Source organism: Dermochelys coriacea, chromosome 6 (assembly GCF_009764565.3).
Source record: "Dermochelys coriacea isolate rDerCor1 chromosome 6, rDerCor1.pri.v4, whole genome shotgun sequence".
In the NCBI taxonomy this organism is placed as follows: domain Eukaryota; kingdom Metazoa; phylum Chordata; order Testudines; family Dermochelyidae; genus Dermochelys; species Dermochelys coriacea.
The window spans coordinates 60,166,034-60,191,883 of record NC_050073.1 but is presented as its reverse complement, the minus strand read 5'-3'; the positions used below and the strand labels follow the sequence as shown (position 1 = coordinate 60,191,883).

Here is a 25,850-nt window from a genome sequence, read left to right as displayed (position 1 = left end):
TTTCCCTGCACCTTGAGCTGTAATTTACCCCAGTGCCAAAGTGCTGTAAAATGCTACCAAAGCAGATTACTAGCATTTTATCTCCACTTTGAATTAGTGTATAAATGACTACACAAGGTGCAGGGAAAAAAGAGAAATAGGCCCTATGATTCTGCAAATAAATAAATAAATAAATAAATAAATAAATAAATAAATAAATAAGGATCAGTGACAGAAATGTCTCTCTTCAATCCCTCCAGAGTGCCTTTGGACATTCAGCTTCTGGTCTGCATTATTCTGCTAGAGAGAGATTAATATGGCCCTGTGAGCAGACTGTGCATATTAATACCTCATAACGACACAGAAGGCTGCTTTTAGTATTCCTTGTGTAAAGAAGGTCTGTAAGTAAACCAGAAGGAACAAGACCCAAACTAGGCAACAGTGAAGACTGCAATAGCAACTTTCAAAGAGCCAAAGGACCACATATACATTTGCATATCAATGTACATAAGGTTTATATCAAAACACAAACACACGCAACTCTAATATTTTCCATGAGGCAGAGAATATAGTTCTAGTTAGGCAGTAACGGAGTCTATTATTATTAGTATTACTAGTTATTTGCATTATGGTAGCGCCTACAGGCCCAACCCTCAGTGGGCGAGACATTGAGTACACCGCCGTGTCCTGAAGAATTTACAATTGATGCATGAGACTGGTTGCTGACCTTTACAATTGTCACCTAGATACTATGACGATAAATCCATTCAATTTGATAAATCAGGATTGTTTGTTGGTAGAGTTTGCCACCTATCTACTTGGTATACTGGTATGGGTGTGCTAGAAATCCCTCGGCAGACAGGTCAAAAGTATTTGTTATCTGAGTGCACAAGCAATAAAACCTGCAGTTGGTCACTAGTCTTACCTTGCTGTTACAAGGAGAGGGCAGTCCTGGACTGCATTTTAGGCCTTTGTGGGCCATATTTGATCCTTAGACTACACTTTGCCCTTAAATTAGGGCTGTCCTAGAGGTCATTTGACTGGTCATGTGTTCTTTTTCAAGTAACCCTAAACTGTAAATGTATCAATTAAATGGCAAGTTGATTAACAGCATTAATGGTTGTAATGAACTGGATGGTATGTTTACTACTGCACTCTATTGGATAGAACCAGAACTGCTTAGCTATGTGTCAGAGACAGTATACTGTTGACAGCTAGCAGAGATTCCCCATACATTCAACTGTGCTTTTACAGCAGGAAACTCTTTATCTCAGAGGTGACAGTGAAGTGTGGAATAGCCAAGACAAGCTGAATAGCGATAACGGTTAAGTCCAAGGAGGCTGCAGATTTATTACAATATATTTACATAGTGAGCTATTTCCCCTCAATTCTCTCCCCAGCAAGCAAAAATGGAATAAAAGTAACAGTAGATAACATTTTTAGTAGGGGAAGTAAGGTCTTGTGGTCAAGGCACCGGACTGGGACTCAGAAGATGTTGGTTTAATTTCCAGCTTAGGCAAGTCACTTAATCTCCCTGTGTCTCTGTTCCCCATCTGTAGAATAAGGTTAATAATCCTTCCTTTCCTCCACACTTTCTTCTGTCTTTTCTATGTAGTCTATAAACTCTTGGGGGTGGGGACTGTCTCTTTTTAGGTATATATACAGAGCTTGGCATAACGGCACCCAGACCTCCACTGCGGCCTGGATGCACTACAGTAATACAATTTAAAAAATAACAACATTCATAGGGAAACATACACACATACATTTCATGGAATTGGCAGGATAGCAGCTGGGGCTTTACACGGTAAAGACGCTCTCCAGGAAGGAGAAAAGGAGTACTTGTGGCACCTTAGAGGAAGAATTCACCTGGCCCTTTTATTTCAGAGCATTCTAAAGAGTTAACACAAGAGGGAAGGGAAACCCGGGGAAGCTAATGAATTTGCTTGTGAAGTTTGTCACCTCCTCCACCTAACCCGCCCCACACTAAAACTGCCAGACGGGATGACCCCAGTGCTGCTTGGAGAACTGCTCATCATTTATGCATAGTCCCTTCTTTTTGACACCCTCCCCCGGTCTTGAAAAGAGAAGCAGTTTGGGGTTATGGGGGGGGTTGTTCCCCCCACGCACTCCTTCTTCAGCCAACCCTTGCTCTCATCAAATCCCAGCCTCTACCAAGGATCGCTCCGGTGGGGGGGAGGGGAGGGGGCAGGAGACCGAGATTTTGGAGGCTGCAGAGAAGAGATGCCTGAGGTTGCACCCTCCTCCTGTGTTTAGGTGAAGTGTCTGCGCGGGGGCTGCTGGGAGCCGTGGAGGGGCAGCTGCTGCTGTTGCCACCAGTAACCTGATCCAGCACTAACCAGCTTGTTACATCTGCTGAAGAGGAGGCGGCCCGGGGACAAAAGCCCACGGTTCCGCCTGCCGCCGAAAGAGCCCAAGCGAAGTGCAGTAAGTGAATGACGCCCGCGATTCCGCTCTGTCCTGAATGATCCAGGAAGGACGTTTAAGCCTCAGCATGCTGTCGGCAGACGGAGGCTGATGCACGTCTCTTTGGGGGTGGTTGTTTTTTAGGGCGGGGGGAGGCAGGGAGTCACAGGCTCCCATGCATGGGGAGGGATGTTCTCCGCGTCGCAGGCTGATGCTTCGGTGCTCGGCGGAGAAAGCGCAGGGGCTTTTTGCCAGGCGGTCTGTTAGCGGCGGCTCTGCATGGTCAAAAAGAAGAGGAGGACTTGTGGCACCTTAGAGACTAACACATTCAGCGGCTGCATCGGATGACGTGAGCTGTAGCTCACGAAAGCTGAGGCTCAAATAAATGCGTTAGTCTCTAAGGTGCCACCAGTCCTCCTTTTCCTTTCGCGGATGCAGCCTGACGCGGCTGCTGCTCTGAAAGCTGCATGGTCAGTGTCCTCGCGCTGCATTCCAGCCCCGGAATCAGCCGCAGAAATGTTGCGCCGAGAAAGCGAAAGGGTGTTTGCTTGGCTGCCGCTGCGCGTTTGATCCGGGGCGCAGCAATGCCTCTGCCAGCCGTCCCCTCCTTCAGGCATAAGGATTGCACCGCGGCTCGGCTCCGCCCCGCCCTTCTCACGGCCCCGCTGCCCAAGGTTAGTGTCTGAGAGGGGGAACGACCCTTAAAAGCCAGGGCCTTTGCTCCCTGCACGAATACACCTGCCCAGGCTGGGAAGCCGGCAGCCAAGCGCTGCCTGGGCAGCCGGTCCTCCCCTGCCCTCCAGTTACGACTCTGCAGCTTGCAGGAGAAATGTCCCGGCACGGCCGGAAGGCGCGCGCGCGCCGGGCGCGGGCTGTTCGCCGCTCGGGGCTGCCCCGGGTTTGCGGGCGCGCGAGAGCGGAGCCCGGTGAATCCCCGCTGGCCGGGGCAGCGCACGAGTTAGCCCCCCCGTGGGGTTTTGTCATTGCAGCCTCTCCGGCGGGCCAGGCATGGTGGATCCGGCGGCGGAGGCGGGCGAGGAGAAACGCACGGACCCAGGCGGCGCAGCCGGAGATGCGGCGCCGGCGGGCGAAGGGCCCCCGCGTCCGCCGCCGCCAACGCCCGCGGGGGAGCCGGGGAGGCGCCGCGAGCAGTCCCCGCTGCTGCGCTTGGACCTCTTCAACTTCGACTGCCCGGAGGCCGAGGGCAGCCGCTACGTGCTCACCAGCCCCCGCTCCCTGGAAGCGTGCGCCCGCTGCGCGGTCAGGCCGGTGGAGCTGCTGCCCAGGGCCCTGAGCGAGCTGGTGAGGGAGGCCCCGGGCAGGTCCATGCGGGTGGCGGCCGGCCTGTACGAGGTCTACGAGATGGCCCGGCAGAGGAAGCTGCAGCAGTGCCGGGAGGAAAGGGAAAGGATTATCCGAGAGGAGAAGAGAAGGATCTTCACTCCCCTCATGCTCAGCAGCCTCCCTTCCTCCCCAGCTGCCAGGATCTCCTTCAAACCCACCACCGATGGGGGCTGCGCCCTAGCCCCAGGGGCGGGGGCTCCTACTGGGACCAAGACCAAGAGCCACTCCCTGGACTCGTTGCAGAAACGGAGAGAGGGGTTCTCCACCAAAACATCCTCTGAATCAGGGGCATCCTCGTCCTACAGCGGAGAAAGCTTTAGGGACCGATGGACCAAAGGGACCCCTCGGACTAGGACGGTGGCTGCCATGAACTCCCTGGCGGGCAGAAGCTTCAGCCTGGGGGATCTGAGCCACTCCCCACAGACCACAAAGAAAGTGGAGAAGATCGTCAGGGAGGTGAAGAAGAAGAAGGGTCTCAAGGAGGTGCCCAAGAGGGACAGAAAGATAGCTGCCCTGATGATAGCCAAGCACCAGGAGGAGAACATCCTGAACGAGCAGAGGTATGCCGCCCACCTCCAGTGGGACAGCCAGCGGCGAAGGGCCGAGCAGCAGAAGGAGCAGGAAGAGAAAGAGAAGCAGAGGGCTCTGCTGCAGTGCCAGAAGATGTGGGAGTCCCAGGTCGAGAAGCGCCGTGGGAAGCTGACCCAAGGGCAGAAGGAGGCTACCATGATGAAGCAGAGGCAGTGCCTGATGTATGAAGAGAGGTGGAGGGAGCAGGCAGAGAAGCAAGACAGAATGAAAAGGGATAAGCTAGAGAAGGCCATCCTGGAAGACAAGCAGAAGAAGCTCCATCAAGAGCACAACCTGAAGGTAAAGGAAGAAGACAAGAAAGAATTCCTGGACCGAGAAGAACATCTTCTGCAGGAGAAGATGTCCACCGCTACACAGAAGAAGCTGAAGAAGGAGCTACAGCTGCAGAAGGAAAAGAAGTTGCTCAACCAAGCTGAGAAGCTGAAGCATGAGGCCCTGCTCAAGGAACTGGCCAGGCACGAGGCAGAGGAGAAGGAGATGCTAAAGGCCTCCGTGGAGGTTAACCTACACAAGGCCCAGGAGAACTATGAGCAGTTACTTGAGAAGAGGAATCAAGAGCTAAGGGAGAAAGCTAAGCGGGAGGAGATGCAAATCCAGAGAGCCAAGCTGGCAGCTGAGAGGAAGGAGAGGGAGCAGAAGGAGCACTTGGAGGCCCTGGCCAAAGCAACAGAGAGGAAGCTCCAGCATGCTGCCCAGGTGGCTGAGGAGGTGGTTCAACAGAAAGCACGCAAGGTGGTCCTAAGCCGCCTGGAGAAGGAGAAGATGCAGAAGGTAAACAAGCAGAAGGTGGAGCAGTACGAGGACTTTCGACGCAGGGAGATCCTCCTGTCCATCGAGAGGAAGCTGGAGAGGAGCGAGCAGATCTTCAAGGAGAAGAAAACTGTCCTGGATAATGCCAAGTCGGTCGCCCGGGCATCCTTCCATGTCCGGGAAAAGGTGCGGGAGGAAACGAACATGCGCACCTTTGACAAGATGGTCTCTGAGGCAGAATTGCACGCCAGCCTGGATAAAAAATGAAAGGCCTTCTCTTTCTGTGGATAAATGGGGAATACATCATCTGGTGCCCATCAGAACACATTAGAAAGCTCTTTCATATTAGAAAATTTCAGTTTTTAACCCTGATTTATTATTTTTGGGAGTAGGGTACAGCACAAACCCCGTGGCAGCTATTTCACATATCTTCTAAAAATGCTTTTGTTTTGGGGGTTATTTTATGAAACTGACCTTTGTTATCCCTACCAGAAGAGAAGTTACCCTATCCCCACTCTACACAAAGATGTGTGCAAGGATTAAAGCAGAAGCACACTAATTTACTCAACTGAGGTTCCAAAGGCAACTTCCCAGAAATCTGTGGGCCACCTCAAATTTGCCTAAAATGGAGCAATTTGCAGTCACCCTCATCTTTATTATGACAAGGGCACACAGTAGAGAGTACATATCTCAGCATGTAACGCTTCATTTTGATTTGAGTGACTTTCAGCTTGGATCAAGAGGCTGGGAACTGTCTTCTCTTTGTGTCATGCTTCCATACTAAGGATGAGGATGGCCCCATTATAGAACTCCATGGGGTGCATTTGGTCCATGGTTTGCACTTTATCCACTACTGATGTAAAATGTGGAAAGAGAGGTGCCTATTACAAGATTTTTTAACACCATGCAAAAAGATACCATAACCACAGCTGGGCATTTGCCGCAAATCAACGTTTACTCAAATAACCCCCCAAAGTTCCTTTTGATGATGGTATTCACAACCCCTTTTATTCACTTTCCGCAGATGATCGCACAAAGGAATTTTTGTTTGCAAGAATGTTTGCAGAAAGGGAAATTATCACAAATACTATTGCAAATATGCATTCCTGGGTTATTTGCACAGGAAGTGATTGTGTGGCCTTCTTGAAAGCTCTGTATATGTGTTATGGAGTTATCCAATCAGGGAGCAGAAATAATACCATGTGACTTAGGTGACAATCACACAGCTTTAATAGCATATTATGAACTACTACTTGACATGATAGCTATGGTGAAAGGTTCATGAGCAATCCATAGACTGAAAATATGTTTGCACAAACCACTGAATAATGTCAGAAAATGAACAAACTTCTGAAAACCTGCCTGTTTACAATCATTTGTGAAAAGAAAAGGGGATTAAATTTGTCAAGTAAATTATTTGCAATGAATAGTTCGCCCAGCTCTAATCATGACTTACTAAACATTATAATATTTATTTGTCCATTGGTGCTAATGATTATGTTCTGTTCTTTATGGCACAGAAAACAACAAACGCACATTCGGGGACAAATTATGTTTTGTTGTGGATTCACTCAGCAGAGGAATGTGGCATTTTCACAACTCTAACTAGGTATCTTGTACAGAGGAATGAGCCCTGCTGCTAAGGAACTGGGACTGTAAAAAACCTGCTCACACCTCATGGAAAACAATCTATATATAGAGATAATTCTGCTCAGATTTTCTGCATTTATTTTCTCCTTAGTTACTGTTATGAAAACATAGCTGCTCGAATACAGAAAGCTTTGCCATGTTTCTTACAAGTTTTTGGTGCACCAGTAGCTTGATCACAAATGGGAGGTATAATCCACTGTCTGTGATATCATATTAGGTTGCTGTGGAAATGGTGATGTCACAAACAGAACATGATCACTTCAGATGGGGGAGAGGCTGCAGGAGCAGCAAAGTTCCTGTGTTCATACAAATAGCTCTAATAATACAAAATACAGGGGAAGAGAAAGACAAAATGTGTGTTACGTTTCACAGATTCATTTCTAAATAGATTGCTCTTCAAAGTTTTCCTTGAGATGGCAGCAGATCTTAAAAGATTTTAAAGAGGATGTTAGGTTAGTGGCAATGATAATGTTAGACCAGTGTTACCAGGGTATGAACCATGGAAATAATATAAAAACCAGTGATGGAAGTGAACAGGGTGGGTGGTTTATACCGAGTCTTACGGTATTTGCTCCCTCTGGCTCACTGGGAAGAAAGACAGTATTGTCTAGCATAAACAGAAGGGGATTAGGAGTCAGGAGACGTGGATTTTATTCCCAGCTCTGCCACTGACTCGCTGTGTAACACTGGGCAAGTTGCTTATGGTACATCTATATTTCAATAAAAACCCCGAGGCTGGCCCAGGTCAGCTGACTCGGGCTTGCAGGGCTCGCACTGCGGGGCTAAAAATACAAGTGTAGACATTTAGGTTTGTGCTGAAGTCCAGGGTCCAAGTCCCCCACTCCCCCATTGTGTTTCAGAGCCCAAGCCCCAAGTCTACACAGCTATTTGTAGGCCTGCAACATGACCCCAAGTCAGCTGGCCTGAGACTCGCTGCTGTGGGTTTTTTGGTTTTGTTTTTTTTTGTTGTTTTTTTGCTGTGTAGATGTATCCTTAGAGCCTGATTCTGCTCCCATGGAAATGAATGGCACTGATTTAAAAGGAAACAGAATCAGGCTCGTAAGCCTTGCTATACCTCTGTTTACACATCTGTAAAATGGGGATAACACCAAACTTTGTAAATCACTTTGAGAGGTTTAGATGAAAGGTGCTAAAGAAATGCAAAGTATTACTAATGTTTATTTATAATTATATGTATTTATTTAATGTCTTTGTTTTAGTTAGTAAGTAAAGTAAAACATACTTGCCAGGAATTACTTTTTCCTTTGGAAAGCACCAGCTTATACCAAATGGCAAGAATATTCAGAAATGTAGGGAGGACACTGCTGGATCGCCATGCCCAGAAAGGATTCTCTTCCCTCACCCCCACTGCTTGGTACATTAGTAAGTTTGAACATTAAAATAGGCCGAATTTCTCCTGTGCAAGCATATAAAGGCCAGCAAGGCACCCTATTTTTTGTACTTAAGTTCTCCACCAACTCCCTAGTAGCCGCAAAGGTCTAAAGCAGCGGTTTCAAACATCTGAGCCCGATGTAGCCCACTTGATGTGCTGATATGGAGCTAGTGACATATACAAACTGGGCACAATCTAAGCTTTCATTACAAAAAAAGAGCAAAGGTGAAATCCGGCCTCAATGAAGTCAATGACAAAATGTCCATTGATTTCAGTGGGGCCAGGATTTCAACTTTGTTTCTAGCCCTCTTGACTGAGAAGAAAATCTTCCAAATGTGATGTGAGTCCATCTAATGCACTATTATTTCAGGCCCTCTGCAGTCCCAGAAAAAACAATGACTGAGAGGTAAGAACTCCTCTACTCGTATTCAGCTCAGTGGAGGGGAGGAGGGGGTGTCTATTTTAAAGGCCATTGCTGATCATTTTAGCAGATACAATGGGGGAAGTAAGTGATGCTGAATGTGACAGTAAAATGAACAAATACATAATAGAAGCTGAAAGTGTAATCAGTCCAAAAAGGTCACATTCTACTCTGCATGTATTATGCTTTCTAAATGTAGTGGCCCTGATCCAAAGCCCGCTGGAGTCAGTGGGAGTCTTTCCATTGATTTCAATGGGCTTTAATCAAGGCCCCAAATAGCACAAATTCAGAAGTACTCAAACTTGTGGCATCAAAGGCCATGTCAGCAAGCTTGGCAGAGGCCTGAGAGAGGCTACTAGAGCCTGCTCCTGCTTCTCGTTGATTTCAGTGGGAGCAGAATTAGGTCCCCAAATACATGTAAAATGAAGCCAATTGTATCTTCAGTATTGAGATGTTCAAAGTCAGAAGTGGCCTTAGCCCTTCTGCTGGCCACAGTAGAAAATGGTTTGGTGCCCCTCATGACTGAGCTAAAAAAAAGGAGGATGACCTCTTGTCAAGGTTCCTTCCCCACTCTGAACTCTAGGGTACAGATGTGGGGACCTGCATGAAAGACTCCCTAAACTTATTCTTACCAGCTTAGGTTAAAAACTTCCCCAAGGTACAAACTGTGCTCTGACCTTGAACAGTATGCTGCCACCACCAAGTGTTTTAAACAAAGAACAGGGAAAGAGACCACTTGGAGACATCTTCTCCAAAAATATCTCCCCAAGCCCTGCACCCGCTTTCCTGGGGAAGGCTTGATAAGAATCCTCACCAATTGGTACTGGTGAACACAGACCCAAACCCTTGGATCTTAAGAACAATGAAAAATCAATCAGGTTCTTAAAAGAAGAATTTTAATTAAAGAAAAGGTAAAAGAATCACCTCTGTAAAATCAGGATGGTAAATACCTTACAGAGTAATCAGATTCAAAACAGAGAATCCCTCTAGGCAAAACCTTAAGTTACAAAAAGACACAAAAAACAGGAATATATACATTCCCTCCAGCACATCTTATTTTACCAGCCATTAAACAAAAGAAAATCTAACACATTTTCTAGCTAGATTATTTACTAACTTAACAGGAGTTGGAAGGCTGCATTTCTGATCTGTTCCCAGCAAAAGCATCACACAGACAGAGAGAACCCTTTGCTTCTCCCCTGAACCCTCCAGATTTGAAAGTATCTTGTCCCCTCATTGGTCATTTTGGGTCAGGTGCCAGCGAGGTTACCTTAGCTTCTTAACCCTTTACAGATGAAAAGGTTTTGTCTCTGGCCAGGAGAGATTTTATAGCACTGTATACAGAAAGGGGGTTACCCTTCCCTTTATAACACCTCTGCTGGTCCTTCACTAGGACTATAAAACATAACCATATCATGAGCTATTATTTTATTATAATCCTAAGATTTTGCCGTTAGACTATGTTTTCTTGCATACTCTAATGATCCCTGCACAATTTACATATCTGAACTTAAAAAAAAAAAAAAAACAATTACCATTGTCAGGGAGTCTCTGTGACCAAAAGCACTGGGTGGTTATCTTCATTACAGATATGCTGGAACCAAATCACACCTCTGAATTTATAGACATTAGGAAGGCTCAGATCCAGATCCACATCTCAAACCAGATCCAAATTTCACAACTGACCCCTATTTCTACTGTGTCAAACCAAAACCCAGACCCAGATATCCCTAGGTTCAAATCCAGAATCAAACTCTGAGACTTGGACCCCTCTCTAATGTCCAGTTGATGACCGCTTGACTGATTATTAGTGATCATTCTTGATCTGGCTGGAATTCGCAGACTGTGAATATACACAGAGCGTTCTGGACTTTAGATAAAAATGCTGTGAGGAGACACTCTCCCATTATGACATAAACTGGAGTGTTGCCTGATTAAGACACGATCAAGCCAGTATTGCTGGAAGAAGAGATATACCTAACACCATGATAGAAAGAGACCTTTTAATAATATGAAGGTTCTCATACTTGTATGTTTTTTTGCCGCATGGCTATGAAAAAGATACATGATGGCCAGAATTCTCTATCTATGGTGTGGCTCTGTTGTCCACAATGCATATCTGCACTCATTGCATGCTAAAATTTCTATTGACCTAAGTTGGACATTCCAGCCACACAATGAAGGCAGAATATGGTAGATCCAAGAGGAGAAATTTTCCCTTTACGTGCTACAAGGCCTGGACTGGATTGGGAAATTTAGGGCACATAGATTTGCTATCCTGGATCAGACCATTGGCCCATCAAGTTCAGTCTGCTGCCTCTGCTAGAGTCGCTACTTACTGCTTAAGAGAAATAACATTTCCTCTCTCCCAACCCTATCGGATTGTGCAGTGCTGAACATAGGGAAAGACCATCCTCCCTGACCCCTGCCATTGATTGCACCCTCAGCCAGGAGATTCGATTTTGGTAGTTTCCACTTGTCTGTGAATTTTCTTGCTTGTGTTGGTTGTCAGAAAGTAAGTGTTCTAACACTATTTTGTGCTGCTGTGTTTAATAGCCTTTTAAAAAGCAGGAGAGAAGGGGGAAAAAACAAAGTAAAACAATAAAATATCCATCTCTGCGGTGCAGAGAGCTGGGAGTGATGAATCATGTCACTCCAAGCTATAAAGCCAATAACCATGCCAGTTTCCATACAGAATACAGCTTTGTGGCCCTGTGGCTAGTTCTCTTCTCTCTAGTATGGCAGACTCTCCTGCACGCCTTCAGTCACTTGTTCCAGGAGTTTGTGCAGGCTGGAAATGCTGTGGAGGCAGCAGGCAGTGCTCCCCTGGTGAGGTCTGAGCAGTATGTCATATGGCTGGTAGAGCTCCCCCACCTAGGAGACATGTAGATGAGCTCTGAAGGGGACTGCAAACTGTTGCAAGCTTTGGCCCCCAACTCAACAACGTTTGTAACTTTAAGCATATGTTTAAGTGACTTGCTGAATCCAGGCCTTTGGGAGCTAGTCTACTGGAAAGAAATTCAGCCATTACAGTTTTGTGGGGGGAGATTTTCATAAGCATAAAGGGCAGATAGGTGTCCAGCTCCCATGTAGTTCCTTTGAAAATTGCCCCGTGATATTTACATTGCACGGGCACGTTACAGTACAACCTGATGATGTTTTAGTGCAACATTATTACCTTTCATGCAAATGTCATTGTGTTGCAATACAGCCTCACAGCCTGCTGCGTTTATAGGCTATGGACATCGCTGCAGGATGCTCAAACCCCTTACAACCCCACATATGGCATGTTGAGTCATCATGCAAAAATTAGAATGATTCTGCAATTCCTGAAGCAGACAGCAACCGTCTACCTCCCTTGATTGAAAGCAGATTACCCTGGCATGGGGTTTTGAAGGGGAGGGGCAGCCCAGGGAAAACAGCAGGGAGGCAAGAAAAGGGAGGCTCCTTGGTAGTGGATAGTCCCCAAAACACTTAGGAAATAAAGTTACTGCTTATATATTGAAACCCATTTTTCAAGTGTTTTAGAGAACCAGATAAAGGAAGAACATAGGGTCTAAACCTGCTCCCACTAAAATAAATGGCCAAACTTCCACTGATTTCAGTGGAAGCAGGATGTGACTTATTGTGCCATACAATCACTGATGGGGGAATCTCTGCAAGGCTAGTTCAGGCAATATCCAAAGGACTGGCTGTTGAGCCCAACCTCTGGAGTCTGGAAAACTGGGCTGTAAATCTACCCCAACAGGCTTGCTCTTGACATTTCCAGCACATCCTGCTTTTGGTCAGAGTGGAAGTGTCAAGAAAATAGCCCTAATGCTACTCCAGCCCTTCTGGACCTGGCCAGAACCTGCGAGTGTGAAGGTAGCACATCAGAAAGAGAAATTAACACCAGGAATAAAAGGTAATGGAATGGGTTTCCCCTTCCAAAGAGGTTCAGGGTTTGGTTTGAGTTTGGATTAAAGTTCAGGACCAAACGGATACCAGTGTCAAACTGGGTAGGTGGCGAATCAGGTCCAAAGGGGGTATGTGAGAATGTGTGTGCGTATGCAGTTCATATTTTACACAGCCCAGTTCACCCAGCCCTATTTTAAATAGTGTCAAAATAGGCCTCAACCACCAACCCAGATCCAAACACACCTAACCTAGGGGTATGTTCAAAACACAAATCCAGATGTGAAATTCACAGTTAGCCTATTTGGGCCAAACCATGAAGATCTTACTCCAGCAAAACTCCTATTGACTTTAATGGGATTTTTGCCTAGGTAAGGACTCTGGATCTCAACATTTATAACAGGATAACTTAAAATGCCAAATTCCCCTAAACCTTGAAAGGTGCTAAAAAGCCAGGTCTGGATCTGAATTTTGCATCTTGAATCGATTCCCATGTAAATTGTTATTCCTTTAGAGGATAGCAGCTTTTCTGTGCAACATGATTGTGTTTGTGCCAGCTTCTAACCCAAAAGGATCCATACCAGTTGCCATGTAATTTTGCATACATCTCCTGTCTCCCTTCTAGATCTATGTTCAGTGGCAAATATCACTGTAGTAGGATATACCACCACTAATACTATGCATAGTATTCTTATAGCACTTTACAGACTTTCCTAGAGCAAATCTCTACCTCCTGTGAGGTAGGTAAGTATTATTGTCCCCATTTTACAGATGGGGAAACTGAAGCAGAGAGAATTAAATTACTGCACTTGCCTAAGGTGATATTAGACGTCAGTGGTACAGCTGGGATTATCACTCTGGGAGTTCCTGACCTCCCCAACCTATGCTCTAACTGATGCCTTTCCTAATTGTTAAGGGAGGCCTGGCTCCACATGATAACAGCAATTCTGAACCCTGCTTTCCAGGTGGCACTGTCTTAGAGAATCAAGGATTTAGAGTCAAGCTCCCATCGTTCACTCTCCTGCAGTGTGCCGAAGTCCAGCAACACCTGTGGTGCATATAAGATTTCCCTACTCTTATATGGAAGACCATAAAATGTAGTTGCATGGGCAAAGCCCTGGGGGGAGCCCTGGACTAGAAGAGCAGGGCCACTGCACGTCAGGAGTGAGATGCATTAGCAGGGTGGTGGGGACTTGGCTGAAATGATGCGGCAAATCAGGACTGAGGCAGTGCTTGGAGGGCGAAGGGGAGGACAATTGCCCAACACCTGTCTAAGTCTGACTAGGCCACCACTTTCATGAACATAGAAAGTAACACTCCTTGTGGGGTTTAAATTGTTAAATGTGCAGGACCCATTTCATCCAGAAGTAAGCACACTGACATCAGTGGAGTTCACCACAGATCAGTGTGACTCTCACAGTCTAACCTCTGAAGTATTTGTGATTATTGCTTTGAATCACTGATTTAGTTCTCATCCGATAGGAGATCAGGAGCCCCAGGGGGAATCATTCTCCAACCTCTACACTGTATCCACGGAGTGGGATGGGAGGGTCGCATATCTGCCTTTTTATTTTTAGGCGCAGTGGTGGGTTTGTCAATACTATGTGCTCCACGCTGCTTTCTGAGCTGTGTGTGGAAGGCAGACATTCTGCCTGAACAGTTGCAGCACTGCTGAGCTGGGGAGGATGGACCAGTGTACAGGTACCTTACGCAGCAGAAAGAGAAACACTAGGGGATAAGAGATTAGACTCTGTCAGATGCTAGTAGAAATGGTGGGAATGTTTTGGGTTTTTTGGAGGGGGAAGGATTGGGGGATTTGTTTCTTCACATCCTTAATCAACATCAAGTCAACCTCATCAATCATAAAATTTTATTTTATGATTTATTTTGGGGAGGGGGGGGCGGGGAGGCCAGGGGCTTGAATTTTTGACACCTGGCTTTAGCCAGAAGACACTCTCCTCTTTCCCCTCAAAAGAAATCCTAACCGTGTTATTTTGAGTAGCGGGGATTGGATGATTGCATTTTGCTACAAACTGAAAGATGGGCCCACTTAACTGAAAAAACTTTATTACGATTTGCAAGTTTCCTGCTCAAAAATGCCCATTCTGAATACAAGCAGCTGCAAAATGTGAATTCTGACATGTTCACAATTCAAAAACCAGCCATTTCCTTGCAGCTTGAGGAAAAAAGTGAACTGGATGAGGCACGAGCAAGATCACCCAAAACAAAAAAAAGCAAGAATTTGTGTGTGCAAAAACAGAGTGGAAAAAAGTCCTTTAAAAACTTGTTATTCCCAACCTGAGCCTGCCATTTGCCATGGCAATGTGAAGGTCAATGGCAACTGGTAGGCCAACGGACTGGCCTGTGCATCAACCAGCTACTCCCAGCAGTGTCAGGACTCCAGTCCCTTGCTTCAGGGTGAGATTTGTTTCTCCATCTTAGAACAGTGCACCATATAAACTATGTCCTTTCCCCTATCCAAGTGTGCTGCCTGGGAGCTAAGGAGAGTCTCTCTGCTCCTTTATGTCTCCCTGCGCTCAGGCTGCTCTTTATGTCTGCAGGCCTGCTTCTCAGTCAAAAATCCCACCCTAGGGCCCCAGGGCTTGGGGCCAAGCCCATCCCAGGGTGCAGCTGAGCCCCTACTAGCTCACCCTCTGATGGACACTTTGTCCTCATCCACCCCCTGCCCTTACAGTGCAGTCATACTGGGAAAGATCTGGTGGCATCTATGCTCAAATCAGCACCTTAGTTAGAATTAGAGTGGAGTAGAAAAGCAATGCTGTTCTTTGGGTTTGCTTTTAAATAGTAGCAAGTGGTTAGTTTTATTACCCACATTAATGGAATTCCCAATAAGTGCACAATGAAGGTATTCCACTCTATAGCACCAAAAGCTGCCCCTCAAGAATTCGAATACAAAGACCTTCCAGTGTGAGCCCCACAATCTGGAACTTTTTACAACACCTTAGCCCTGAGTAGGGGACTGACAAAAGACAATTGACGTCAATGGGAGCCTTTCCACTGACTTCAGTGGGCTGTGGATTAGGACCTAGGTGCCCAGAGCATGGGAAGTGAGCATGCAAAAGGAGCTCCACTTACTTTGTGTCTGGATGGGGCCAGCGGCAGTCGCAGTCTTTGTGCTCCCAGAGCACAAGAACTGGGGATCCAGCGCAACCAGTAGCATTAGATTTATCAGTAGTGTAGGATGAGCATAGGGAAACAGACTGTCCTTAGCAACCAGCAGAATTGAGCCAGTTCAGGGGGAGCTCATGCTCTGCCCCATTAAAAGTTTACTGTGCAGACCCTTCTCTGGCCTGCACTCATTTAGGCCAAGATTTTATGTTGATGTAAGACAGAATACAAAACACGAGGTGAAACCCAGGCCCCATTGACTCAGTGGAGCCAGGATTTCACCCAGGAGGTGTGTGGAATGGGTCATATGAACATGCTTAAGAGTGTGGTTCTGGTGCCTCCAGCACAGGAGAAATACACAAGTGCCCCTGCACAGATCCCTAGAGTGTGCAGCAGCTCTTATAAATTAAAGATGGTGAGTTTTGCTGTGTGTGAATCAGACCTGCAACGGGAGGGTATATCCAAAGAAGCACAGGTTCAAATACTGCTCACACCACTAGGCAAACTTGTACCCAAAATGTCACATCTTCCGTGTGACTCAAGAATAGGCTCCCAGAGTATGGGTTCTTCTGGTCCAGCTACAGGGAAGGACCAGGCCCTCTTCTCTACAGCATAAGTAGTGTTCAGATCACAGTGCAGATCCATCGGTGATCTTCCTAAAAACACCATCCTAGCCACTATGGATGTAGAAGCCCTCTACACCAACATTCCACACAAAGATGGACTACAAACCATCAGGAACAGTATCCCTGATAATGTCACGGCTAACCTGGTGGCTGAACTTTGTCTTACAGACAGCCCCCCAATCTGAAGCAAATACTCACCAGCAACCACACAACAGAACCACTAACCCAGGAACCTATCCTTGCAACAAAGCCCGTTGCCAACTCTGTCCACATATCTATTCAGGGGACACCATCATAGGGCCTAATCACATCAGCCACACTATCAGAGGCTCATTCACCTGCGCATCTACCAATGTGATATATGCCATCATGTGTCAGCAATGCCCCTCTGCCATGTACATTGGTCAAACTGGACAGTCTCTATGTAAAAGAATAAATGGACACAAATCAGACGTCAAGAATTATAACACTCAAAAACCAATTGGAGAACACTTCAATCTCTCTGGTCACTCGATTACAGACCTGAGGGTGGCTATCCTTCAACAAAAAAGCTTCAAAAACAGACTCCAACGAGAGACTGCTGAATTGGAATTAATTTGCAAACTGGATACTATTAACTTAGGTTTGAATAGAGACTGGGAATGGATGAGTCATTACACAAAGTAAAACTATTTCCCCATGGTATTTCTCCCCCCCGCCCCCCACTATGCCTCAGATGTTCTTGTTAACTGCTGGAAATAGCCTACCTTGCTTGTCACCATGAAAGGTTTTCCTCCCTCCCCCCCCGCTGCTGGTGATGGCTCAACTTAAGTGATCACCCTCCTTACAGTGTGTATGATAAAACCCATTGTTTCATGTTCTCTGTGTGTGTATATAAATCTCCGCTCTGTATTTTCCACCAAATGCATCCGATGAAGTGAGCTGTAGCTCAGGAAAGCTTATGCTCAAATAAATTTGTTAGTCTCTAAGGTGCCACAAGTACTCCTTTTCTTTTTGCGAATACAGACTAACATGGCTGCTACTCTGAAAACAGTGCAGTTATGAACACTGTGAAGTGAAAGTCTTCTGATCATGAAGTCACAGGATGTTTGAAACCTCAGAGATCCAACTCTCTCCACATACACTCTTTCATATTTATAAAGAAAACAGTGTTTTTAGCAGTATGTAAAGGCTGCCTCCTTGGGCTGGATGAGGGAGCTTCTTCGTTCCCTTTTTGTGGCTGTTATGCCTCGGGGGTTGGGAGGTCTGTCTAAGAGCTCCAGATCGGGGACAGGATTCCTGAGGATTGGATTGTGTGCTGACCCAATGGAACAAGGTCTGAATGCTTCATTAGGGAAAGGATCTTTTTTTCTATGAGACATAGGTATCTGGGATTGAGGCCAGAGAAGATTGTTGCATGGAAGTGAGACAGAGGAGGTCTTTCAACCCATAAAGAGACTGAGAAATTAATTCAGAATTTTATGCAATACAAATGGGAGCTGCTGGTATTTACTTGCATTTGTGTTAAATAAAAGGATGCATTCAACATGAGATGCACAGTGGCTGACGCTCTGATTCACAGAGTCTGCTAAATGTTGCAAGGTATGGGACACTTTCTGTGCAGGAGAGACACCGTCTTGTAATAAGAAAAGGAGTACTTGTGACGCCTGAGAAACTAACAAATTTATTTGAGCATAAGCTCTCATGAGCTACAGCTCACTTCATCGGATGCATTTGATGAAGTGAGCTGTAGCTCACGAAAGCTTATGCTCAAATAAATTTGCTAGTCTCTAAGGTGCCACACGTACTCCTTTTCTTTTTGCTGATACAGACTAACACGGCTGCTACTCTGAAACCGTCTTGTAATAGAGACTCTGTGACCCCTGCAGGAGCTCCCAGAATCTGTGCATTCCTCTTGACTCAGTACAACATTGTAACACTGATTCCATTAGAATCTCCTAGAATCTGCAGCTGTCTGTGTCACACCTTCCTACTGATATGATGGAATTTGCAAGCTCATCTCTTTAAGGGACAATGTCCTTACCACAGATTTCTTGTGGTGTCCACAATCTCATGATATTAAAAAACTTTCCCTACTGGAGACACTCTACTTGTAATGCAGATATTTCCTGCAGGATCTCATCAAATCTGTAAAACACTCTCTGTATGGACATTGCATTGCAATGCAGATTGTGTCAGATCCCACAGGAATCACAAATCCACATCTGCAAGGACATTGGCCTGTCATACAGCTACCAAGGGATTCCTACAGCATCTTATGGTATCTGCAAGCCCTTCTGCTTCTTTTCAGATCATTCTGATAGAGTTCATGGAAAGCTGCTCAATTCGTCCTGTGTAAAATACATTGTGAATCATCACTACATTCTGAATCTTCTTTTTCATGACAACACATTGTCAGGCCTGGCCCACACAATTTTGGCACCTGAGGTGGGGAGCTCAAATGATGCCCCCATGCCCCCTTGCTTGGGCCAAAACTTTGAAAGGTCTCAATTCTGCCCTTTTCCAGTTCTACACCTCTCATGGTACTGCTCTGCTACCTACCCCAATAAAGGAGAACTAACAACTTAAAATGCCTTGTTCAAAAATGTTAAGTAACATGTAACTTTCAAAGGCCAGAACAGCAAATGTAACTTTTCTTGTCTGCATAGTAAACACATAGTAAACACTGGCATTTTTATCTGTTCGAATAATCAAAGTGGTGCTTTCCGTGCCTTCTTGGTTGCAAAATTTTGAACTACTTCCTGCTGAAGGTCCACAGTCTGGGCCAGCTCATGCTCTATTGAGATGGTTGCAAGGCCAACCAGCCTCTCCTGTGTCACTGCGGAGCATAGATGTGTTTTTATTAACTTCAGCTTGGAGAAGCTTCATTCTCCACTGGCAACTGTTACAGGAAGTGTTAGAAGTATGCGCAGAGCAACAAAAGCATTTGGAAAGAGGGCAGTCATCTTATTTGTGCACATATATTCCAGAACAGCCTTTGGAGTTGATCCTGCTGAAATTTATCCTGAAAGGGCTTTCAGTTCATCACCTAAATCACTCGCATCAATATCGTGCATGTCATCATGTGTCAAAACTGTCTCTAGTGCCCTGCATTGCTGGTATAGGTCTTCTTCAGGTATAGTGAGGCATTTTGTAATATCCTACAACATTCCAAATATACTGCTGTGTTCCTTGAGCTGCATGAAACATTCTTCAACTGACTGTATTGCACAATCTAGCACTTGGTTAAAGAATTCAACTTTGAATTTGTTGTTTAGGGTCTCTTATGGGATTATCCCGTGCCTCATAATCAAAATGTCTTCTTCTTTGGTGACTCTTGAATGGGTGGGAAAATAGCTTCAATGTAAAATTCCTCTGCCAACTTCTGTGCACTCTTCAGAATGTTTTGAAATCCCTCATCTGACCAGTAAGACTGTAGGTATGGACTTTGCTTTGTCCAGTTGTTCCATTGCTCCAGACATATCAAGGTCAACACGTTGGCGTCTCTTGCTTACAACATTTATTTCAAACAGTATGTCATGCCACAACACTAAGCCACACAAAAATTTGAAATTATGTATGTTTCTGGTGATTCCATTTCCCTCTGCCACTGTTCTCCCATGAACAGTTCCTGTCATAGCATTATCCTCCATAATGGCAACTAGGACATCGTCTACCTTCCCAATTGGTGTTTGATGGGCTTTATCGCCTCCACTCGACTTTCCCATCGTGTGGCACTCAGTGGTTTCAGTGTCAGAGAGGATGTTCCCAGATGTTGCTTCAAAATTTGCCATCGATGAGTTGATGCAGAGAAATATACATAGAATCTTTGAATTACATTAAAAAAATTCAGCAGCCTCACTAGAAGCTGATGCTGCATCACTGACCACCAAGTTCAATGAACGAGAACTGCATGGGACAAAAAAATCTTGAGGGTTTAACTCTGGGATCTGTGCCTGCACTCCTCTGTTCTTTCCTCTCATATTGGCAGCATTATCGTAGCCCTGACCTCTCATGTCAGCTATTGCAATTCCCATATTGTCCAGCTTTTTAAGAAGCACATTTGTCATACCAGCTCCTGTCGTATCATCAATGTCAATAAATTCTAGAAAATGCAGGGACATTTTCACTAGATTCTGTTGTTGCTACAAAACGCACCATTAAAGCTATTGTTCCATATGGCTGATGTCAGGTGTGCAGTCTAGAGTAACTGAGTAATATCTTGCTGACTTCAGATCTGCCACAATCTTCTGTTTGACTTTTGTTGCCAGAACTGTATGATCTCATTTTGAATTGTTTATCCAAGGTAGTGGTGCGTGTACATTTCTTGGGTGGTGACTCATCTTAGATGCTCCTGGAGTACAGCATCAAACTCAGCCATCAGCTCCACAATTTTAAGGAAGTTTCCATTGTTTGGCACACACAGTTGATCTGAAGTGCCACACAGTGCTAGGTTTTGGGTAGCAAGCATTCTCACAATGGCAATGAAAGAGACTCTGATGCAATCTTCTCTTGGTGCTGATCATCTATGGTGGCCTTTAACCTTAGTCTTATCTCAAGCTCTTTCCACCTATGGAATGGTCTCTGGTGATTTGCTGCCTTCTCATGGCATGCCAGATTTCTAGCCAGATTTTTCCTGTCCTTTGTTCCTGTAGAACCCAATGTGGCTGGAACATGAGACTGGAAGAGTTTGCAACAAAAACAGTATGCAGCATTTTGGGTGTTCTGGGCCAAGGTGCTCGAAGCACCACAGGCCTGGCAGGAGTACTCTGAGAAAAATGAGGCTTACACACAGCTGTGAGTTATTGGCTTTATTGAAGATTAGTGACCCACCCGCAACGGGGACTCCAAGCGTTGCAGTCACGGAGGCGGAGAACCCAGCACACCGGAGCTTTGCCTGGGACGGAGTCCAACGGAGGGGCAGACAGTCAGCATTAATAAGCATTACACAAAACCAGCTCATGAATATAAAGTTAGGTGCTTCTTAAAGGGGGCTTTCTACTACCTGGTGAAGGGCCATGCAAAGAAGCTGTGTCCTTCAAGAACTATCTCCTACAATAACAAAGCAGCTGTGTCCTTCAAAAACTATCTCTATCCCACAATAACAAAGCAGCTATCTATGTCCCACAGTAACCTCTCGGCTCGAGAAAGCGGAAGTTCCCTGGCTAAGCCGTAACAAAATCTTCTGCAGTCCCTTACACTGGGTTTTTGAGCACATAAGCTATGGCCTCTCCACTTTGTCCCCATTGGGGATTTCACACCAGTAATGTGTTGAATGGACACTTCTATTTTCATTGTCTTTGGGAAACATGACGTTTTTCACTTGCTGTGGCCCATGCAGTACAAGGAAGTCCCTCAGGCTACAGCTCAAGTGGGTCCACAGTCCTGGATTATCTAGACTTAAGGAACTAAACTCAGCAGCAGCTGTTTCTTGCGCCTCCACCACACTCTTCTCTGATCTACACTTTTCTTCAGGAATGTGCATGGTTACATCCATTTGAGATGGAGATATGGATGCTGCAGTAGTTGCCCAGTCACTAACTGGAAGATCCGGCATCTCCTCACCACTCACATCCTCACTGGGGCCGAAAGGCTCACCTTGAACATTTGTGTCTATGTATCTCAGGAGAGCTCCTTCCTGCTTAGATAGAAAAGCTTCCTTTGCTTTCTTTCTTTTTCTGAATGCTGCCCCAGAGGGGCGTTTTCTTCTTTCACTCATGACTGCTGTTCTGTGCCAGCTATAGTGGCTCTCAACACTCAGTTGAAGGGGACAAATAAGAAGGCTGGTAGCAGGGCCTGAGTGAGGGAAGATATCAGCGTCTTAAGGTCCTAATTGGCTCCTCCTATTTCAGTTGACTGCCTGTTCTCCTCAAGTGGATTCAGGGAAGCAGCAGGAAACAGGAAGCTCCCTGAGAAGCTGGGGTTAAGCAGTCCAGGCTCTTGGGGGTGCTAGAGAGGTACATAAGAGGCTCCTCTTCCTCCTCCTCTCTCTCCCTACAGCTCCTGCTGCTTTCTGTTATTCCCTCTCACCTTTTCTCCTGCCTGCCTGTTATGTCTCTTGTGCCCTCCTTCCTCCAGCACAGCACTCCACCCTCTCCGTGCATCTAGAGCAGAGACAATCCATATGCACCAGCAGCAGACACAATTTTCTATACTCTGTTCGCCTCATGGTAAAGCCAGCCCTGCACATTGTGGTGTCCCAGATGTAGAATGTCTCGTGGCATGCTGTGTTCAGGGAAGCTTTGTTGGGAAAACAAATCTCTGTTGAACATACAGGGCATGGTTTTAGCTCAACCCTTTTTTCACTAGGGAGCCAGAGGTAGAAAGTGCAAAGTGAAGAAACGCATTCCGAGAAAAAGAAAAAGAATTGCTGAGCATCTGGGAGAAGAATGAGAAGCCATAAAGTGGGATATTTAAATAGGCTTGAAATTACAGCGAATGAAAGTTGTGTGTTTTAGCCAAGTACCAGAGCTATCCAATACACAGCAACTCCTAAGTGTTGTAAACAGGGTCGGAATGAGCTCTCCCCAGAGTGTCTTTCATACAAATTTCCATTCCAGAACACTTCATAGAATTAATAAATAAAAAGTCAAAGGAGAAATCAAGAAGCACAGGTAATGGAGAAGAGAGGTTTTCTGATAGGATTTGTGACTAGATGGAATGAAGCGGAGAGATACAGAAAAGCTATTTCAGACAGCTGCAGAGATGGCAGCTCTCACACTAACCCTGTGAAGAAGAAAATTCTAGGGGAGTGATGGGACTGGGGACTACAGGGAAGCAAGGTGCATAGGGTTGCTGGAACAAAACCCTGAAGGATCTAAACAAAGGAGAATGTTGAACCTTGCAGTTAACTCCTTGCCCTTTCTGCATTTGACAAATATTAGACTGGAATTCTATTTAATTATTACAGGATCGTGATTGTTTCCTTGGGTGCTTTGTTTGGAAGAGGCGAGAGTTCACAGAATGCCCTTTGGAACCTCCCAGCTCTGTGATCAGAGGACTTCCACCCCACTGCCGAGCCCTCATGTGTGCAGCACACCCTGCTATTGCTAGGCTTGCCTTGTTAGTTTTGCTTGGTCAGCTGATTTAAGATTTTATTTTTAAAATGAAGTCCAACTTCCTTTTGATCTGCTTCCCCTTCCCTCATTACTCCCTCCTTCTCCCATTGTACACCAGCAGGGGCAATAGAAAGTGACACCAGGTGTCCCCTAGCCCTGACAGGGGCTGTGCACATTAGTGTTACTTCCAGCCTCTGCTAGAGTAGGGAGCAAGGGACCAAACTCCCATCCTGTGAGTGGCAACAACCAGGCCTATGGGGCTACTGCAGATCCTGGTGCTTTAGCTATCTTACTTCTAAGGTGCCTGTCTCCTGGATGTCAAATGCTGTACATAAAGCATATAATGTAGGGTTGAAGTTCTAACCAGTACGTGCAGGGCCAGTTTATACACGTTTGTTTAGAAAACCGTTTTACCAAAACTGACTTATGAAAATTATGAGTTTGGGGATTCATGTCACTGCTGTTTTCCCTGCTGTTATTAAAACTGTACATTGAACTGTAACCCAGGGGTGGCAAACTGGGGCCTATACAGGATTCATTTATTTTTGTTAGTTTGGAGTGGGGGCAGAGTGTCTCTCCCTTAAGCCAATTTCCAGTGTAGCCTGGCCCCTAGATACAGTACATACAGTAATTCAGATTTAGTAAGCAAACCATTTGCTTAGGTCTGAGTTTATCACATGTGGGGTCATGAATACAAAGATGCCATGAGAGAAGCCCATGGTGAGAAGCGTCCTGCTGCTCTGTGCGAAACCTGAAGGGGTGTCAGGGCTAGCTGGACTCCTTCAGCTGGCATGCTTTCCATGGATGCCAAGAAACTAAAGGGGTAAGGAACACCAGAGTGCAGAGAAGGGGGAAATTACTTTTAAACAAAGACAGACCAGAAACATGACCATCCCAGGAGCAAGGTACAGTATCACCTCCGATAGACCTGCATTGTCTACTTTGCATTTCCAAGGTAAGGATCCTATGTGATGGTCAAGCTTTCAAATGATCCCCATTACGTAACACCTGCTAAGTGGGAATCAGTTTTATGAAAGACAGCTCCATCCTGAGCACCATTCTCTTATTTTGCAGACATATCTGTCTATTTTAGTAGTCTGGCGCTATTTTGAAATGACAACTGCTACCGAATGATCCTCGCCCCAACTCCTACAGCATCCCACCATCCTGAGGCTTTGGATGGCCTAACCATGGTAAAGCAGTGGTGCAAGTAAGATGTTATGGTCAAGCGGGTGGTGCCTTTTTCATCTCCGCTCCCCCTGTTTTTCCACCTGGCTACGCCACTGGGTCCAGTATGCTGTATCAGTACAATATTTATAGCCAGTTCAGCATCCTGAAAAGACAGAGGAGGAGCCCGCCCTCAGCCCCACTCCCTGCTTTTCCATGGGCTGCGTCCCCTCCATGTGTACAGCAGCAGCCCCGCTGGAGAACAGGACTTGGGAGGCAGGGCAGAGGGTGGTACCGCCGCTGGAGAAGCTGCCGGCGTTCTGCTCCTACTGGGAACCGCAGTGGGGAAAGGAGCAGGTGTGCTGCCCCCAGGCCCGCCCTCTGGCAGGGCTGCTGTACAGACCCCAAGCAGGATGACTCAGGAGATGCAGCTGCGTGGAAGGGTTGGGGGCTGGGCTGGGGGCGGTACAGCCGTGTCAGAGGAGCTGCTGGTGTGGGGCCACCCGGCAGCCCCATGTTCTTCTGCTCGTTTCGCCACTGCGGTTCCAAAGAGCCCTGATCTCCCAGGAACCACAGCAACGAAAGGGCTGCCCCATGCCAGCAGCTCCTCCAGCGCGGGCTGTACTGCCCCCAGCCTGGCCCCCAGCCCTTCCACACAGCTGCATCTCCTGAGTTCTTCTGCCTGGAGTCTGTACAGCAGGAGGAGGACAGAGCACGGGGGCAGGGTGGGGTGATATGGGGAGGTCACATGCCCCCCTCCCCTGGTGTCCCTCCTACGAGTGCAGCGTACCGGCAAGAAATAATTTCTACTTGCACCACTGCAGTAAAGTGTCCCTGATTGGTAAGAAAATCCTCATGCTGTAAATAAAGATACAAAGGAATGAGCTTGTACAAACTTTTCTAAATTAAATTTCATAGTGGACTTTGTGTAAATATTTTAGCATTTTGGTCTGTCATTTGAGTCACTGAGCGGAATGATCACTGTACTGGGCATACAGGACGCACTAGTGGACTGGGCACTTTAGCCCAGATCCTCAACGCTATTTTTAGGCACCTTACTCCCATTGAAGTCACCCTTCGTCAGTCTGTACATGCGCTCATGCGCACACACACAAATATGAGTGCGATACCAAGTTAGAGAGAATTCAGATTAGCACTTGGTACATACAGACAGCTGCGTGGAGGCCCAGGACTGAGACAGCAAGAGTGCCATATGTCATGATTGAGATCCATTGTCAGCAGCATAGGACGCTTGCACAACAGCTGTCTTCATTAGTCCCAGCTCAAGTCAGTCTGATCGGTCATTCACTTTCAGGAGCAATATATTCACTCACTCACTAAAATCAATAAATAAAAAAGGGAGGAAAAATAATCAGAACGTGCATTTTATATGTGCCAGCTAGCACTGAGGATCAGGCACAAAGGGACTATTTGATTCCTGA

At 46.1% G+C, this 25,850-nt stretch overlaps 1 protein-coding gene and 1 long non-coding RNA gene across 2 annotated transcripts; one reads left to right on the top strand and one right to left on the bottom strand.

Moving 5' to 3' along the window:
• Nucleotides 1-1,312: 1,312 nt before the first annotated feature.
• Nucleotides 1,313-24,888, bottom strand: LOC122460812. The gene is made up of 3 exons (XR_006282327.1): nt 24,878-24,888; nt 21,312-21,317; nt 1,313-1,941 (listed from the first exon to the last, which is right to left on the bottom strand). It is a non-coding gene; the product is annotated as an uncharacterized LOC122460812 (long non-coding RNA).
• On the top strand, nt 2,230-6,571 carry CCDC177 (coiled-coil domain containing 177). The gene is made up of 2 exons (XM_038407327.2): nt 2,230-2,427; nt 3,396-6,571. The coding sequence occupies exon 2, from the start codon at nt 3,415-3,417 to the stop codon at nt 5,356-5,358; it is 1,944 nt and encodes a 647-aa protein (XP_038263255.1). The 5' UTR covers nt 2,230-2,427; nt 3,396-3,414; the 3' UTR covers nt 5,359-6,571.
• Nucleotides 24,889-25,850: the final 962 nt, after the last annotated feature.

Excerpts from the sequence above, each read along its gene's own strand:
- CCDC177 (XM_038407327.2), top strand. The coding sequence starts at position 3,415 with ATGGTGGATCCGGCGGCGGAGGCGGGCGAGGAGAAACGCACGGACCCA.